Here is an 18410-nt window from a genome sequence, read left to right as displayed (position 1 = left end):
AAAAAGAGGAAGTGCAGATTCACCCGACCCGATCGGAGGCCACGACCTTTATTGCGTCCGATCTGGAGGCGAGCCAGAAGGAGGAAGTGATCCAATGCCTCCAGAGAAACCATGATGTCTTCGTCTGGTCGACGCATGAGTTGCCCGGAATTTCACCGAGTATAGCGCAGCACGAGCTCCATGTCCGACCGGACGCTCGGCCGATGAAGCAGAGAAAGAGGGACTTCAGCGCCGAACAAAATGCCATCATCCGAGCGGAGGTCGAGAAACTCCTGGAGGCCGGCCACATACGCGAGGTCCAGTTCCCGAGCTGGTTGGCGAACGTGGTGCTAGTCTCCAAGCCGGGCAACAAGTGGAGAGTGTGCATCGATTTCCGGGACCTTAACAAGGCGTGCCCAAAGGATTTTTATCCTCTGCCTCGGATCGATCAACTGGTGGACTCCACGGCCGGCTGCGAGTTGATATGCATGCTCGACGCTTATCAAGGCTATCATCAAGTGCCGCTCGCCCGAGAAGATCAAGAAAAAGTCAGCTTCGTTACAGCCGACGGCACCTATTGCTATAATGTGATGTCATTCGGACTGAAGAACGCGGGAGCCACTTATCAGCGCTTGATGAACAAAGTGTTCAAAGAGCAGATCGGGCGAAATCTGGAAGTATACGTGGACGACATTCTCATCAAGTCCGTCCGAGCGGCCGATCTCTTTAAAGATATGAAGGAGACTTTCCGAACGCTGAGGAGGTATGGAGTTAAACTAAATCCCCAGAAGTGTCTGTTCGGAGCAAAAGGAGGGCGTTTCTTGGGTTACATAGTGACCGAGCGGGGTATTGAAGCAAATCCCAGCAAGGTGAAAGCTCTACAAGATATGTCGCCTCCAAGAAATCTGAGGGAAGCGCAGCGCTTGACCGGTCGGATAACTGCTCTGTCCAGGTTCATCTCCAAAACCGCTGACCGGGCCTTACCTTTTTTCAAAATCTTGCGCAAAGCCACTAAGTTTCACTGGGACGAAGAATGCGATCGGGCGTTCGAAGATCTGAAGACATATTTGAACTCTCTCCCGGTACTAGCCAAGCCAACTATGGGTGAGCCACTTTGTATCTACTTATTTTCAACCGAGCAAGCAGTCGGCTCGGCACTAGTAAGGGCGAGCGGAGAAGAGCCTGTATATTTTCTGAGCCATATTTTAAAAGATGTTGAATCTCGCTACACTGGGCTCGAGAAGCTGGCTTTCGCTTTGGTCCTGCCGCTCGGCGCCTCCGTCCCTATTTCTTGGCTCATACTATCATCGTCCGGACGAATAGCCCATTGGGAAGAGTGTTGTTGAATCCCGAAGCGTCCGGGCGGCTCATCAAATGGACAACGGAGTTAAGCGAATTTGACATCCAATACCAGCCCCGGTCGGCGATAAAGGCGCAGTCCTTGGCGGATTTTGTCACCGAAGTACAAAGGCCAGAACCCGAAGCCATGTGGAAGATATTTGTGGACGGATCGGCCAGTCGGCTCGGGAGCGGTATTGGTGTATTATTGCTTTCTCCACAAGAAGAAAAGATGCATCTATCCGTCCGGCTTGATTATAGAGCTACGAATAATGAAGCAGAGTATGAAGCCCTTATAGCCGGCTTACAGGCCGCCCGATATGTAGGGGCCGGACGGGTGATGCTGCATTCAGACTCTCAGTTGGCCGCTCAGCAGCTCTCTGGTACCTTTGAGATTAACAACGCTTGGCTCAAACTCTACGCCGAAGCCTTTGAAAAACTCAAGGCCAACTTTAGAGAGGTTACTATCCAAAAGATACCCCGAGCGGAGAATCATGCCGCAGATGAACTAGCTAAACTCGCGAGTTCAATATCCCCGGTCGTCATCCAGCAGCCAATTGAACAAGTATCTTTGGTGGCGCAGGTCGACCGGATGGAGGGCCTCTCGTTTCCGAGCGATTGGCGGACACCCATCATGGAATATCTCCGCTCAGGAGCTATGGCTTCCGATCGGGATGAAGCCCAGCTGCTGAGGAGGAGAGCCGGTCGGTTCACGCTCATTGGAGACCAACTATACAAGAAGGCTTTCTCCCGCCCACTGTTGAAATGCGTGAGCTCGGAAGACGCGGCGTACATCCTCCAAGAAGTGCATCAAGGATCGTGCAGGGGGCATCCGGGTGGACAATCGCTGGCTAAGAAGATCCTGTTGGCCGGATACTTCTGGCCAACCTTACAAGAAGACGCCGCTCGGATCGTGTCGACGTGCCTTTCTTGCCAAAAGTATCATAACTTCTCACACCGACCGGCGGAGGAAATGAAAGCAGCTACTGTGTCCTGTCCGTTCGACCAATGGGGAATGGATATTGTGGGTCCGTTTCCTATGGCGACCGGACAGAGGAAATTTCTACCGGTGGCAGTCGATTATTTTTCCAAGTGGGTGGAGGCCGAGCCGCTAGCCAAGATCACCGAGCAGATGGTCAAGAAGTTTATCTGGCAACATATTATTTGCCGGTTCGGCATCCCCCGTCGACTTGTTTCCGATAACGGGCGGCAGTTCGCGGGAAAGTTGCTCGAAGATTGGTGCAAAAGCTATGGCATTGAGCAACACTTCACGTCTGTGGCGTACCCCCAAAGCAATGGTCAAGCCGAAGTAGCCAATCGGGAAATTCTTCGTATTCTGCGTGCTCGGCTCGACCATTTGGGAGGAAGCTGGGTAGATGAGGTGTCGGGCGTCCTATGGGCCATCAAGACAACCCCAAGGAAGGAGCAGGCGTCGCGCCTTTCCATCGGTGTATGGCGGCGGTTATTCTGTCGAGTTGGCGTCGAGTCCGTCGGATCGAAATTATGATGATGATGCGTAGGCGGAGGAACATGGAGCTGGTTGGTCGAAGAAGAGCGAGGCGTCCGTCCATGGCGTCATCGTGAAGAATGAGCGAATTACAACCGCGCGTGATCCTAGATCGTTCCAATTGGCGACCTTATGCGGAAAGTAAAGTCGGTCGGCGGCGTCACCAGGCTCGTGGGCCCTTCAAAATCATCGAGAAGCTCAGCTCGGGAGCTTATTATTGGAGGATGAAGGCGTGCGGCAACCGGATCGACCATGGGCGTGAATCATCTCCACCATCCGAAATGGGTAAGAGGTGCTGTGATGTAATTTTGCATACGTTTTGGTCGCCTATGTCTTGTAAGGCAGCAAAAATGATAAAGGATTACGAATAGCTTCGCCGAACGGGTTAGCCGTAAAGGTAGTCGAGCTCCGACGTTAAAATCGAGAGACGAGCCAAACCCCCTTGACGGAAGGCCGCCGAGCTCAGGCGTAAAGACGAGCCGGAGTCTATAAACCCTCCGAGCGGAAGACCGTCGAGCTCAGGAACGTTAAGAGACGAGGCGCCGCCTATAAACCCTCCGGCGGAAGACCGTCGAGCTCAGACGTTAAAATCGAGAGAGGCGTCATAAATCTTCCGGAAGACCGCCGAGCTCCGACGTTAAAAACGAGCCGGCGTCATAAACCCTCCGAGAGGAAGTCGAACTCCGGCGTTAAAATCGAGAGCGAGGCGTCATAAATCTTCAGTGGAAACAGCCAAGGAGCGTTAAAAATCGAGAGACGAGCCGGCGTCTATAAATCTTCCGAGCGGAAGACCGTCGAGCTCCAACGTTAAAAATCGAGAGATGAGCCGGTCCTACTATAAAGACAAGAATAAAGCCATTGTAGGGCCGAGCGACTCCATTATAAAGAATACTTAGCGTGAAAAAATTATTATGACTGAAACAAAGGCTAAGGAGGAATATTGGTCTAGCAAGCAAATAAAAGCATATTTCATTTACGCCGAACGGCAGACAGACAAAAATAGTAATAACAAGGGTATTAGCACCGAACGACGGGCGTACAAAAAACAGTTCAAATACTCCTCACTCATCAAAGTTAAAGAGGGCGTCCGGGATAGAGCCCATGATGACTTCCAGATCTTCGGGGGGGACAGACAGCTCGGCTGGTAGGTGGCCCTTAGTCTTCAGATAATCAACAGCCACCTTGATAGCCTCTTCAAAAGTTAAGGACAGCTTGTCGCTGAACTTTTCGCCAAATTCGTCCTAGCGAACGAAAGCTTTGCGCACTTTCGCCGACCGACCGGGCTCTCCATCTTGATATTCTTTAAGAGTGGCTCTGGAAGCGTCAAGGGTAGCCTGAAGATCTTTCAAAGCTCCTTCTGATTTAGTCTGGTCAGCCGAGCGGCCCTCCCGTTCGGTGGTCAATAGGGCGTCCAAGTCCTTCACTCGCTGTTCTAGCCCCCGATTTTCCACCTTCATCAGGTCCATGTCGTCGATGGCCTTGAGCTTCCGGGTGGTCGCGGTCTTTATTTCCTTGTCCCGTTGCTTGACCAAGGCCTCGAGCGGAGCTACTTCACTCGACAAGTCGGAGGACTTACTCCGTTCGGCTTCCAGTAGCTTCTTGGTCTTCTCCAGAGCGGCCGTGGATTGGCCTCTGCTTTCCCCCGAAGCTTTGAGCTTTTTCAGCTCGTCCTCCAGCTCGGCTAGGCGGTTGCTGATAGCAATCTGCTCCACCCAGTTCTGCAAATGGATATGATCGAGTCAGAAGTTAAATCAAAGTAACTAGCAAGGCAAAGGATATACCCCAGTCGCCTGCTGCAAATTGCTATCGCCTAGTTGACTGGGAGTCATAAGAGCGATACGAAGCCGAGCGTCCTCCCAGGCTTTGGCGAGTGGACCCGTAAGAGTGATCTGCTGCTCGGGAACCGTTGGCCGATCGGCAGCCAATAAATATTCCTCCGACGGAAATCGCAGAACAGTTTTTATCAACCGCGGGCCGCTCGGATCATCTTGGGGCGCAGTTGCTGTGCCAGACGGCTCGCCAATTGTGGAAGGACGGTCGCCCAATCGTCTTAGGCGACGCAGGGTCCGAGGAGGACTAGTAGGCGGCACCTCGGAGGCAGCCTGAGGGGAGCCGAGCGGCGTAGGGGTGCTCTCCGTGGAAACCGCTCCGGAGATCAAGGGAGCATCACCACCTCGCTCGGAACGTTGCTCATCGGATGGGGTCGGCTGAGAGGCTTGCTCTTGTCGTCTGCGTTTCCAAGTCGCTAGAGGAACCTCATCTGCCGAGCGGCCCTCTACCTCGGCTTGAGCGGAGGACGCGATATCGCCTCCAACCTCGTCTAGAGAGACAGAAGCGGTTACGGCTTCGGGGACCATCTGAGTCCCCTCACCCCCTCCAGCTGCTGAGCTGGCCAGGACCAATCCCCGTTCGGCGACTTCCTTATTCTTCGCCGCCTCAATCTCAGCTGCTCTCAATTTCAGCCGCTCGGTGGCCTTGGCACACCACATGACTTCGGCTGCAGAAGCAAAGAATAAATCAGTTAGAACAAAAGAAAGAGGACGATAAGAGCACTTACTCATGTTGCAAGGTAAGTCGGCTGGGACGGAGGACAAGCCGAATATATACAGCACTCCCGGAAGGAGCAGCTTGTCGATGTGGTAGCGCTGGCCGACCAGCCGGTCGGCTGCATGAAGATAGGCCGGATCGCCCCTAAACTTGCCGAGCTCCGATTGTGTCGGCATCGCCGTCTGCCATTTGATACGGAAAGTCGGTGGCTCGAGGAAACGCATATAGAAAAAATGCTCCTTCCAGTGTTTGTTGGAGGTCGGCATGTTATCGAAAAGAACAAAACCTATCCTAGATTGAAAAACGAAGGTACCCCACTCGGCTTGCTTAGGATAGTAGAAGTAGTGGAAAACTTTGGGGTCCAAGGGAATGCCGTTCAGTTTAAAGAGAATTACCACCCCGCTCAGCAGCCTAATGGAGTTCGGAACTAGCTGGCCGAGCGGGATGCGAAAGTAGTTGCACACTTGTAAGAAGAATCGATGTGGAGGAAATCGCAGCCCGGCCAAAAATTAGTCTCGGAAAAAGAGAACGGTGCCGGGCGGCGGGTCATGAGGCCGGTCGGTGGGTGTGGCTAATACTATGTGATGGTCGGCAGGCAGGTCATACGTCCGAGTGAGGCGCAGGGCGTCCTCCTCGTCAAACCGGCTCTCCATGGTCGTGTACCAAAGACCAGGAGCGCCGGCGGTCGGCTGGGAAGTGCTAGTCATAGTCGAAAGCGACGAAGAAATGCGGGGTAAAAAGAAAGGAAAATCAGGCAGGGAAGAAAGGTGGCAGGACGATAAGGGCAGCTAACAGAAAACGTAGAGGAGTGAGGAAGTGAGGAAAGGAGGGGCTTACAAGTAAAAGGATGATCGAAAGGGGCTGCAAGGTCGTCGAAGAGCTGAGAAATGAAGTCGTTGGAGCAAAGAGAGTAGCAGGGCTTCAGAGCGCGATGGAGCAGGAATGCGGCGGAGAGAAGGAATCAAGAGCTTTATAGCGTTGGCCTCGGATAGCCTCAGCCGTCCAATTCAGGTCATAAAGAACGAGGCTGTCATCCAGCCGCTCATTTCAAACGGCGGCTGTCCCATCGGAGGTGAGGCCAGCGCCGTACGATGACGACAGCAGGAGCGCCACGTGTCAGCAGGACACAGGGCGCATTTAATTAACGCCCCTTACCGCGCGCAGAGCGCATGCTTGGCGTTAATGGAGAAGATTCGGCGTAAATTCCGAGGGGATATTGAAGGCGTCAGCATGATAGCGTCGAACGGGCATGAAGAAGAAGGTAAGCCGAGCGGATGAACCTTCTCGGGCCTAGCATAGTGGTGGTCACTCAGTCAGACCGGCGGTCTAGTCAGTCGGACTCCGCCTCCTTCGACTAGACTTGAGGGGGAGGCAAGTGATCCGGTGGTAAGGCCGGAGGACCCTCATGAGGGAAAGGTCAACGACGCGTGGAGGTCAACAGTCAAAGGGGGGTCAATCCCATGGGCTCGACGAGCGGGCGGAACAGGCCGATCACTAGGCAATGATTTTCACCCAAGAGAGCAACCAGCTGGCCGTGAGCCCAAATTTCCAAGGGAGAGAGATCATATGGCCGAGCGGATAGTCCGCTCGGATCATATGGCCGAGCGGATAGTCCGCTCAGATCATATGGCCGAGCGGAAATTCCGCTCGGCCGCATTGCAAATCAAGAGTGAAGGCCGAGCAGTTGTCCGCTCGGCCAAGGTGTCAGGCTATGAGAGCCGGGCCGGCGACGACTCTGAACCTTCCCGGACGGACAACCACCTACGTTGGACCAAAGGTGAACATCCTGGCCAAGCGGCCTGATGGCCGATCCGGGAGGAGGAAGTCAAAAAGTATGGGACAGCAGGAACGTCATCTCAGTAACCCCTGTTGCTGACAACCGGCATGTTTGAAGACCAGGTCATACTTAGTATCGTACAACAAAAGGTTCTGCGGTCCCATCAAGGAGACGCTCAGACTGTAGCAGTATGGCGTCAGACATGCTCTTCTGACAATCCCATGCTGCGGTATGGTGTAGGACACGTGTACATCTCGGTTTGTGTGCACCAAGTTCCCGTGGCTCTATATAAAGGCCATTAGACTTCACCGGAGGTATGAAATCTTCAATCCTTGAAGCCACTTTCTTGTTTTTCCCTCACCTGACTTGAGCGTCGGAGGGTCGTCGCCGGGAAACCCTTCCCGGCCCGACTTCTGTGCAGATTCGCCGGAACACCTTGCGATCAACCGGAGATCTACGCCAGCAGCTTGGAGAGCGCCACGTGCCCAGCGTCCGTTGATTCAGCTTTCGGACAGGATCAGTAGACTACTGGTGTTTGAGTGCCAGCATCCGACACAGGGACAGAGGTGGTAGATAAAGAACCAAAGAATATAAGACCAAATTAGCAAAAGAGTACACAAGACCAAACTAGCAATGATCAAATAAAAAGGAAGACTTACAACCAAGTAATAGAAATATCAACTTGATCAGTTTGGCATGCCATATGTTTGCACAAATACACAGGGATGATTACTAACATGATAATAATCCTATGAATTGCCTCAAAAGCATTAAGAGAAGAAATTTTTATAACTTACATGTCAAAATTCCAAAAAAGTAGACCCAATGTCCTTGCTTCTACACAAAAACCCTTAAAGAAGGAAAAAAATCACTAGCATTTAGTAACTCAGAAAGGAAAAGACAAGTCCCAGATAGTGCTTTGTTTTGGGGAAAAGTAGTCGGAATACCCTTAAAACTTCAAGCACAAGTATCCGATGCCATAGCGGCAAATCAAGATGTGTGACTTTCACTAACATATTTAGAAAAACCTGCAACAAGGGAATTCTAAGTGAATTCAAGAAAAATACAAATATAGCAACTTCTTAACAAAGAAATCAGGTGAAAAATTAGAGATACGATAACTGATAACATAATGGAAAATCATAATTGAAAAAAGGGTGACATTGGGTTCATGAAAGTACAAGTTTCTGCAAACAAATTATAAGCATACAACAAGGAAACCAAAGTCAACCGCAAGCAATTAGTGCAATAGTATACAGGAGTATTTTTCAAATAGGTGGGGCATCGAAAGATTGAATCAAGTGAAATTATCAATAAACATTTTTGCATTTCCTCCACCAGATAATGTTTGAGTGAACTAACAATTTTCAAATAGTAAGAAACTAAGAAAAGGACTAGTAAGCAAACTCAATGAGTTAAACTACAAAGTAATATATATATTTTTTAACATAAACAACTATTACATACAACAGTAATAGATTTTCTCAAGTTGTTCTTCAAATGCTACCGACCCCACCCAGTGGGATAAGACTTGGTTGTCGTTGTTGTTCCTCAAATGCTACAGTTTGATGCAGGCAACATTAGGTCATACATGTGGGTAACTCCAACTAAGGGTAATCTGTGTAAGAACCACAAAATTTAGCAGTGTGTCAGGTAGGACGCATAGTTGTAAGGTGTTCATGGGTAGATTAAGCCAGGCTTATGTGGAAAACTTAACCAAAATTGAAATATTCAGGTAATGTGTTCCTCCATACCTAACCCCAGGTACAAGCAAAGTTGTGGAACAGAAATACACCAACATGAATGGGTTAGCAGAATTTTTTAGTGAAATGTTTTCCACTAGGTCAGAGAGAAGAAACAGATCCTAACAGAGACCTAAATTTGAATATGAGAAAATGAGCTCAGCCTAAAGAGTTGAAAATTCAACAGAATCTGAAATATTCCATTAACATTTTCCTCCAGGCCTAAACCCAGGTATAAGAAAAGTTGTGAAACAGAAATCCACCAATATGAATGGATCAGGAGTTTTACTATAGTACCATGTTTGTTAGTAGGTCAGAGAGAAGAAACAGATCCTAACAGAGACCTAAATTTCAATTTGCTAGGAAAACGAGCTCAGCCTGAGAGTTGAAAAAAAAAATCCGAAATGGTTCAGTTTGATTTTTCCATCAGCATACGTTGATTAGCACTGCGTAATTAGGTCTGCCTGACATACAAGGTCCTATCTGAAAAGTCATAAATTTTTGCATATAACTAAGCATGGCACATTGTTAGAAAGAAGTAATAAAACATGTACCTCAGTTTCTGTTGTAAGCAAAGAAGAATACATCTTAATAACATTTGCAACTGCTCTTAAAACCAACCGGCGAAACATAGGCTCCCCGGCTTCACCTTCAAGCTTGGATTGAGTAATCATGTAAAATAAGTCAAAGATCAGATTGATGTCCACAATAGTTAGCTGAAGCCCAAGTACCTACCTCAACGTTTGTTCGTAGCGATGTCATAAGAAGTGAACATATTTGGTGGCGTAAGACCTGGTATGTCAAGTGCATATAAAGACTGGAAAACCAAAAAAGGCATAAAGAGTGTAATTTCACACAGGATAGAACCTGTTCATAAGGTAACAAGTTTTGAAACATTGCTACATAGTTGGACAAAATGAACCTGAGATAGACAACACAAACCAGGAATAAGTACAAAAGGATGTGACAGAGGAGAACATAGTTTATCATGTAAATGAGTTCATCAGGTGATTAATACCACTTAACTCTCTATTTGACATATGAAGAAAACTCCCATGGAAATGGAAAAATTAAAGTGACATAAATGAATGAGCAGTTAAAAACAAACTTAAATAGAAACTTATTTTACCAGTTACAACCTCCCATGTGGCACACCAAGACCCAAGAACCTTTTTTCCTTCATACCAAGTAGATTCACTACATTCTGATGCTCACTATGCACCCAAATAGGTGATCTATCATACTTGGAACCTATGTTTCTCTGTTTATCATTTACCCTACTCTATTTCTAGCCAAGCATAAACTTGCATTAAAGTTTCCCGTCAAAAGAACACCACTTCTCCAATTGTCATTACCCTATATTTCAGCAGCATAACCAAAGACAAGAGCCCTTCAGTAAGTAGTAATTCCACTTTCGCAGTATAGAGATTCTGAAATTCAATTGCTTATATGCTTGTAAAAAAAACACTTTTTCATTTGGCTTGCTCCCTCCTTTGCTTCCAATCTCCAACTAGAATTTTCAACTCTTGATCACAGGGTACCATAATAAGATCAGAGGGATAACTATTTTCCGTGCTACACACTTTTTGCTGTTTAAAGAAACAGTTGAGACACAGAGGATGCTAAATTGGAAATTGGAAATAGCAAAAGGATTGGTCGCCAAGCAGTATGCAAGTACTTAATCACAACTTTTCGTCAGAGATTACAAGGATCATTTTCTATGTTTCTTAGCAGTCTCTCCATGAGACCAGATTCAATAGCTTTTCTCAGGTTGAAGTCAATGCCCTGCTTCTATAGCAATGATTGGAAACAAAGATCCTGAGAGTGGACTTCGGTCACTCAAGATTCATTTAATACTAAGCTCTTCTATGGATTCTACTTCGAAACTCAAAAAGGTTCTTGGGAATTGGACAATCTTTCCATTAGAGATAACTGTGCCCATTATATATAATTACAATTCAATATACGAACTTCCCAATCTCTGTAGGATACCAAAAGGAATTATTCATGTTGTAAGAGTAAATTTGTAGGATGCCATTTATATATTCTAATATCCACTGAAGTTTCACCCCATGCCAGAATTTTGATCTCTAGCCAGAATTGTACATTTAGTACTAAATTATACCGACAATTGACTTTCTTTGGAATGCATTGGACCACTAGAAGGTAAATTTAGATGGTTTTGCTCCTTTAATACTCCTTCACTTGCTTATTCCTTTTAAAAATAAAATTATAGCAATTATATATCATTTAAACTAAAAGAAGTATATACTATACAATACCAATGCTCAACACGCCTTAAAAGACTATCAAGATAAATTGAGATAGTTTTTACTCATTTAGTCCTTTTTCACTTAAATTTTCTACTTTATTAAATTGTTGGATTAAATTGTTGGATTAAAAATATTTTTAAATTGTATGTGCTTCAAAGCTACCAATGTAAATTCATATTACTCCATAATCTTCTTTCACCTGTTCACTTTTACAAATAAAATTATAGCAATTAGATAATTAAATAAATTAAAATTTTGAAGAAATAAGCTTTTAAAAAAATACAAACATTACTTAACTCGTCTAAATGAGTATCGAAGCGTGCCAAACAATATCAAGTGTCAACACGACACAACACTCATTGGCATAATTGGCACAGCGGCACAGGAAAGATTACCCACTATTGAGTTTCAGTGAACAACAATATTGTGTATGGATGTGCCATCTAGCTCGGCACAAAATTTTAAAACCAAGGACTACACTATCTAGTTATAGCATCAAGTGAATATAAAAAAGGATATTCATGTTAGCAATCAGAGATATATATATATATATGAGAGTGCTTCAGAAAGAGTATACATAAACATGTTTTCACAAAATAACTACAAAATAGTAGATAAAAGGATTACTCAAGTATATCGAGAGCAAATGTCCGTTGAAGTGAAAGAACTCGCAACCAGATTGCCTGAGAAAGAGATAAAGTGAATGCTACTCAGCAACATTAATGATTATTTCTGTTTTGCCAAAGATTATGAAAAGCATAGATAAAACAACTCAAGGAAACAGCATAGAAAAAAGTAAATGACCCGAGAGCAAAACAAAATATATTCAATCCTTGTGGAGCACATATGACAAAGTTATATAAAAAGACTGATAACATCAAATTGATTCATTAATAATTCAACACATACAGATCCACCTGCAGCAAGTGCTGTCAGGTCCTCTAGCAGACGAAGTCCAAGATTACCAACTTTACTGAGAACTTCTCGCTTCAATGAACCTCCAGAAACAAGATTGCCATAGAGTGACCTGTAAAAGTTCGAGTTGCAAATTTGCAAAAAAACTCAAAGTATGTTAATATGAATTTCAGTGAAAGTGAATATAACATATTTAAAATTCATGTTATGCTATATACATGGTAAAACTAATATCAGAGGTCAAAAAGAGAGAATCATATACAGTGATGTACTGAAACTGCGGCTTATCTCATCTGTAATTGTTGTAGTTCGAGAAACATAAGAGCTGCAACCAATTCTTCCTGAAGGAAGTGACTCAACATAAGCAACGCTATCAAAAACTAGAGCAACAGCCTGTCTGAAAGTTGCTGCAGCAGTACTGACCCACAACATAGGCAAACAAAAAAAAAAAGAGATAAAGTTAAAAAACAAAATCAAATCAGTTTCTCAGATATCTTCAAAAACATGTACCTGTGTACACTGTCAGTTGATCTACTATTCTCAAGGAGGCGTAGACATATACCAAGAGCTTGAGCCATGTTCTCCTACAATGAAAGTTCAGGTACCAAACTGATCATAATGGATGATATAAAATAAGATGTTTGAGGGGGAAAAAAGGAAAAACAAAAGATAGCATTATTTTTATAAAGAGCATATCCTATCCGCCTACTGAACTTCAAGGAAGAAAATATTGAAAAAAAAAGCAATTGCAGATAATTTGTAAACTATACACGGAAACATAAGAGTCCATATACACACACATGAACAATTTTACCAATTCAACAGTCTTCTAAAGAATCCAGACAAGTCGATAGAGAACATAGTTCATGAACAGAAGCTTCTTGACCCAGCAAGTCCAGTTAGGATTCCTAATTCTCACCTTAACTTTAATCACTTCCTCCGAACAACAAAATTTTCCCTCTTGATATCCATGGTAGGAGAACAGAGTTTCTCTCAGGATACGGATTTGAAGTTTAAAGAAATTGTAGTACCATTATTAGGTGGAGAAAATCCAATTCCGCTAACATTTTAAAATTTTAAATCATTTTGCTGAAAAGAATCAAAGACTGAAACCCACTATCACATTTTTTCACTTAAATTTCTTATTGCAGTTGAAAAAGGAGAATAACAGAAAGTTAAGTGAGATTTTCGAGTGATAATGATGCTAACCTAACAAATTATGTAAGAGAAAGAGCTCAGCGAGCAACGAGGAAGATAGCCAAATCTAGCAGCAACATAAGGTTTAGGTATGTGTAGCCACCTCTTCTTCATTTTCATATTCCTTTTTTCCACTTATTCTCCTCCGTCTATCATTTCCTCATCTTCTTTTTCCTCCTCTCCATCTCACTCTTCCTCCACTCCTCTAAATCAGTAAAAATTTGATCAATTAAATCACAGTTTCAAATGTTGTTTGGTGTCACATGTCAGTCAGCACAAGCTATGTTTTTTGCTATGCCCACCAACCGTCACGTGAGAGCACTCAACATAACTTCAAGAAGCACTCCGCCAACCTCTTTGAGGTACGCAACCAACTCCTCTTCCTCTGCAACATCTACCTCTTCTTCCACTTTGTTCGTGTCCTCCTACTCTTCCACCACCTCGTCCACCTCTTCGTCCTCTTCCCTTGTCTCCTCTTCGACCTCATAAGCATCTTCCTTTGCCACCTCCTCCTCCTCCTTGGAGCGATTGGCACTTGACCAACACGAAACAATATTGCTCTGAAACAATATTGATTCTGCATCTAGCCAAACCCCAGAATCAGATCAAGACTTAAAGCTTTGAATTAAATAAATTTTCTTATCGTATTAACAGGAGGTTTATGCAGTCTCCTTTAGCTCTTGATTTCAACTTTAAACAATTTGACATTTCAACTATCTAAATATAGAATCTTTCCTACCCAATACTTTGACAAATAAAGAATGGCGAGGTTGTACTAAAATATTATAACCTTTCTTCTTTTAGCTTAAGGAGCACATGATAATATCACAAGCTTCCACAAGCTCCTCCTTATTTCAACCACTTACTATATTTCATATAAATAATGTATTCATCAATATCTAGATCCAAAATAACTAAACAATTTTAGGTATTTTGAGTCCAACCAAATTAACAATTCCTCCAATTCTTTTGTAGATATTGAAACTTCATTTCCTATTTACTTCTAGAGTTCTAGTTCTATTTAACTTAAACCTAATTAAAGCTTCAAGTTCAATCTAACTATCATCAATTAGCATGATATCGTCTGCATATAATATACACTAAAATACACTAAAGTAGTTTATCTTGAATATGATTTAACAGTTTTATCCATGGTTAAATACCATGTCATGTCATGCCGGTCGACATAGGTAGAATTTTTCATTCTAATCACCAACTAACACCGGCACAACCTGGCAAGGTCGTGAAGGCAGCTATAGCCTCACAACTTCCTCCATTTGTTTTTATTATTATTATATTTTTTTATCTATTTTTCATTTCTATTTTTAATTTTTAAGACATTTAATTCAAATTCCTTTCTCTCTCTTAATCTTTTTCTTCTTTGGTTTCTCCTTCATCGTTAATTCTTTTTCCTCCTTCATGGTTAATTCTAAGTAACTCTAATACTAGTTAAAGCATTCAATTTGAAACATTCGACAATTTACACTAATTAGGCAGGTCGTTGTGTGCCAAAAAATCACAAGTGTTAATGTGACATTGTATAAGGTATATAGACATGGACATGCATACATCAACCAAATCAAAATGGGCCAGTGATGTTAAACCATAAGTTGCAGCATGTATATTCTACAAAATATTTTATATTTAAAGGGATCAAAGACAATTTTGACCTTTCACAACATCCTTCAAACAAACGCCAAAAACATCATGCAAGTATCATCATATAATTAAAAAAAATATTGTTAAAAAAATTAAAAAGGTGTTTTGATCTTTACCCATCAACAACATATCATCAGATATACTTGACAAGAAACAAGCCAAGTAACATATGACATATCTTAAAACCTAGTTGCATGTTATTGTCTTGTCTTCGAACCATCCAAGAAAAGCCAAACCAAATAAGCAGCATAAAGATTGTTTCCAATCAAAAAGTAAGCCAATAGGCCTATGCTATTATCTAATATGCCAATTAAATATGTACATTCAAATTACATTCTTTTTTAATCTAAGAATGAAAAACTATGGATGCGTGAGATGTGTTTGTTTACCTCTTCTAAAGGATGTAAATGTGACTGGAATACAACTAGTATTGTCTGCAAGGTTTTGTGTTGAACACTCTCATCTGTCATTTCGGCATGCTGAAAAAAATATTTAAAACACCAAAATAACAGATTTGCCCATAACTTGAATAACAATAGTAGAAAAATATCTAGTAACCATGAGTTCATAATGCCAATAACAATATCAAGCACTCCTGGATAGCTATATTAAGGAAAAGAAAAAGAAAGTAGCAAGTTTCTTAAAACAGTATTAAATGATATCATCATAATTAAATAACAAATATTGATAGTAAAAGGTAGTTCGATGCACAAAGCTCCTGCACATACGGGTCTCGGGGAAGGGTCGGACCACATTGGATCTATTATGGGCAATCTTACCTTGCATTGCAAGAGCTTGCAAGGTTGTTTCTACGACTTAAACCCATGATCACAAGGTCACATGGCAACAACTTAATTATAGTCAAACAAATCAATAATAACTAAATTCTAGATTATTTATATTAAAATTTATTATATTAATAATTTGATTTAATTGTTCAATTAATTATATTACTATTCTGAAATGATATATCGAAAATTAATATGGGGCGGTGGGTAATTCATTTAAAAATGATAACAATAATTTTCTAATTATTAAATATAGTTTGTTTCTGTAATTAATAAATAGAAAATAATTAACATCCATAATTTCATATATTGACACATATTATATAATATAATTGTTAACTAATAAGTATGTTGACAAAAAATGATATTATACTAACACTATTTATTGACTACATAGTTGTTAATTTTATTAATTAGAATTTTAATAATCTATTCCATACAGTTACTGTAAATATTTTAATAATAATTGATTGCAAGCCAACTCCCTGTGATATTCACCATCTAAGCTTCAGGGTATCAGTCATCTCATTTTAACTTAACACTAACTATTTGTTATTTTCTAATATGGGGTATGGCTGCTCAGAATAATTTGACACTAAGTTGGTCAAAACAACATAATAGAGGACGCAAACAATCTTAGCATTGCCTCAATTCAACTATACATACAGACTAAAGTTATAACTTACTAAATTATTATGTTTCCAAGTCAAACAAGCACTACCATCTAAGGAGCACCTCAAGTAAACATACAACACTAGACTAACCGGTGGCAATGCCTATTAACATGTATCATTTGTTAATAAAATACAATTCCAGCACCATATAAGTTGTACAAGCATTAGTACAAAATAAAAGATCAAAATTTTAAACCTTGTCATGAAAACATTTGCAAAATTGAGAGCTTTGGTCCCCTACTATCTTAAGCATGCAGCAATCCCAGGACTTGGAAAAAGGCATGCAAATAATACATGTTTTTTAACGAAACCATGTACTTCATGGACGCTATATACATCTAATCAGATGAAGGTTAAATGCAAATTCTAGTGGAGTTTTTACCTCTTTCAAAGTCGAAAGTATATCTTTCACGGCTGATGGTGCAACAGCATTATGTGCTATGAGTTTTTGCAAACAAGAGAGTCCAATGACACTTAGTTTTGTTGACTTCACGTCACAAGCCATCAAAAATATGTGCAAGATGTCTTCGTTGTGAGCAATTTCAGTTGGACATGACAAAGAGCGGAGCTGGAAACAAACCAAGACCATTTTGACATCAGAACTTAAATAAGTGTAGCAGCAGAAACAAAGATAAAAAAACAAGAACAAATTTTGCTAGGCTGATTGGAAATAATCTGGAGCTTCATAGTAAATGAGACATTGTTGAATGTGATTCCAAGCCGTATTATATGCCGCTATACCATTCCATGCATGGTTCCGGAATCAAAATATAATCCAAATTTCAGGACATTTAGTCCTAACTATGCATCAGAATACACATAGAGAAACACAGATGTGTGTCTCGAAACATCAGAGCAGCTTGTTATTTCCAAATCACAAGTAGAAGTCACGGAGTTTAAAAAACACTCAGTTTACTTCACATCAACAAGATTGCAACTGAAATATAATCGAAGAACGTTACTGAAAATGCAAACTAAGCTTTCACGGATCCAAGTGTGACGGAATCAGCCAGGTAAGTAAGAATTGCGGATCAAATTAAAGATCCCAACGAAATCAATGGGTACCTTCAATATAGCGTGCTCTGCGGCGTCTTTCACTGCCGGATACCTTCGGCGGGCTTCGGCTGACAGAGCACGCAGATCGGATTCCAGAACTGCCATGAGCGCCATCTCTGAAATCCTCCGCTAGGGTAGCTCGATCCACGAAATGTAATGGGATAGGGTTTGGGAAGTGAGAGGGGAGGAGAGGAAGCTTACGAGGCAAGAGAAGGACGACGCATTGCGAGATAGAAAGGGGCGGAGGAAGGAAAAATTAACAAGAGAAAGCACGGCTTCCTCCCTATTTGGATTCGGTTGCAGTTCTTCGACGATGGATCGGATCACGGGTATTACATCAGACTTGGCCCGTCTGATCGTCGTGAGGGTGTTTTGTTCTTATCGGACGAGCACGAACCAGGCTTAACGGATAGGAGCGGACGAGGATCCAACATAAGTAGCGATCCAGCAACAACTAACTGCAAATTTATACTAATTGCAATTTTAGTATCTCCATGAATGTTTACAACTAATGCAAGTTCGCTGAGGAACTGAGGATTCCATGAATACAACAAAAATAGTTTGTGTTCCAGCCAAAATGTCACGACGGCAAAAGACGGATTCAAAAATTGTAGGTGGACTGGACTGATCTTGATTGAGTCCACTAAGAACACTGTAAAAGAGGTCCGGGTTTATTTTGCAGGAGTACATTCTCATCTGACCTTTTCTTATATTTTATAGTATTTTAAAATTTTATTGAATAGATTTTTTTATTATTTATGAAATTATTAAATTAATTTACTAGTAAATATCTAATTCTTAGAAGTTAAAAATTTTGGGGCACTATAGTTGCTGACATCGATGTCGTCGGCGGTAGGTGGAGGTAGTCGCCAACGATAGGTGCAGGTAGTCGATCCATGAGTGTGGCATGCCTCAATCCAAAGTTGCTCCCCTTTAGTATCGATGTAGGGGTACACCG

General features: G+C 42.5%; 1 protein-coding gene across 1 annotated transcript in view; it reads right to left on the bottom strand.

Annotated features, from left to right (window-relative positions):
* LOC121988886 (protein MON2 homolog) overlaps positions 1-17755 on the bottom strand; it is a 52603-nt gene extending 34848 nt beyond the window's left edge. The window contains exons 1-12 of the mRNA XM_042542590.1: positions 17462-17755; positions 16779-16964; positions 15324-15413; positions 12589-12662; positions 12341-12496; positions 12073-12190; positions 11791-11846; positions 9758-9812; positions 9626-9682; positions 9445-9546; positions 8096-8176; positions 7946-7998 (exon numbers count right to left, since the gene is read on the bottom strand). Of these exons, the coding sequence (XP_042398524.1) occupies positions 7946-7998; positions 8096-8176; positions 9445-9546; positions 9626-9682; positions 9758-9812; positions 11791-11846; positions 12073-12190; positions 12341-12496; positions 12589-12662; positions 15324-15413; positions 16779-16964; positions 17462-17566 (1133 nt within the window). The 5' untranslated portion in view covers positions 17567-17755. The remainder of the gene's footprint in view (positions 1-7945; positions 7999-8095; positions 8177-9444; positions 9547-9625; positions 9683-9757; positions 9813-11790; positions 11847-12072; positions 12191-12340; positions 12497-12588; positions 12663-15323; positions 15414-16778; positions 16965-17461) is intronic.
* Between the last annotated feature and the right edge of the window lie 655 nt (positions 17756-18410).

This window comes from Zingiber officinale, chromosome 6B (assembly GCF_018446385.1).
Source record: "Zingiber officinale cultivar Zhangliang chromosome 6B, Zo_v1.1, whole genome shotgun sequence".
Classification (NCBI taxonomy): domain Eukaryota; kingdom Viridiplantae; phylum Streptophyta; class Magnoliopsida; order Zingiberales; family Zingiberaceae; genus Zingiber; species Zingiber officinale.
This window is presented reverse-complemented; position numbering and strand designations above follow the sequence as displayed.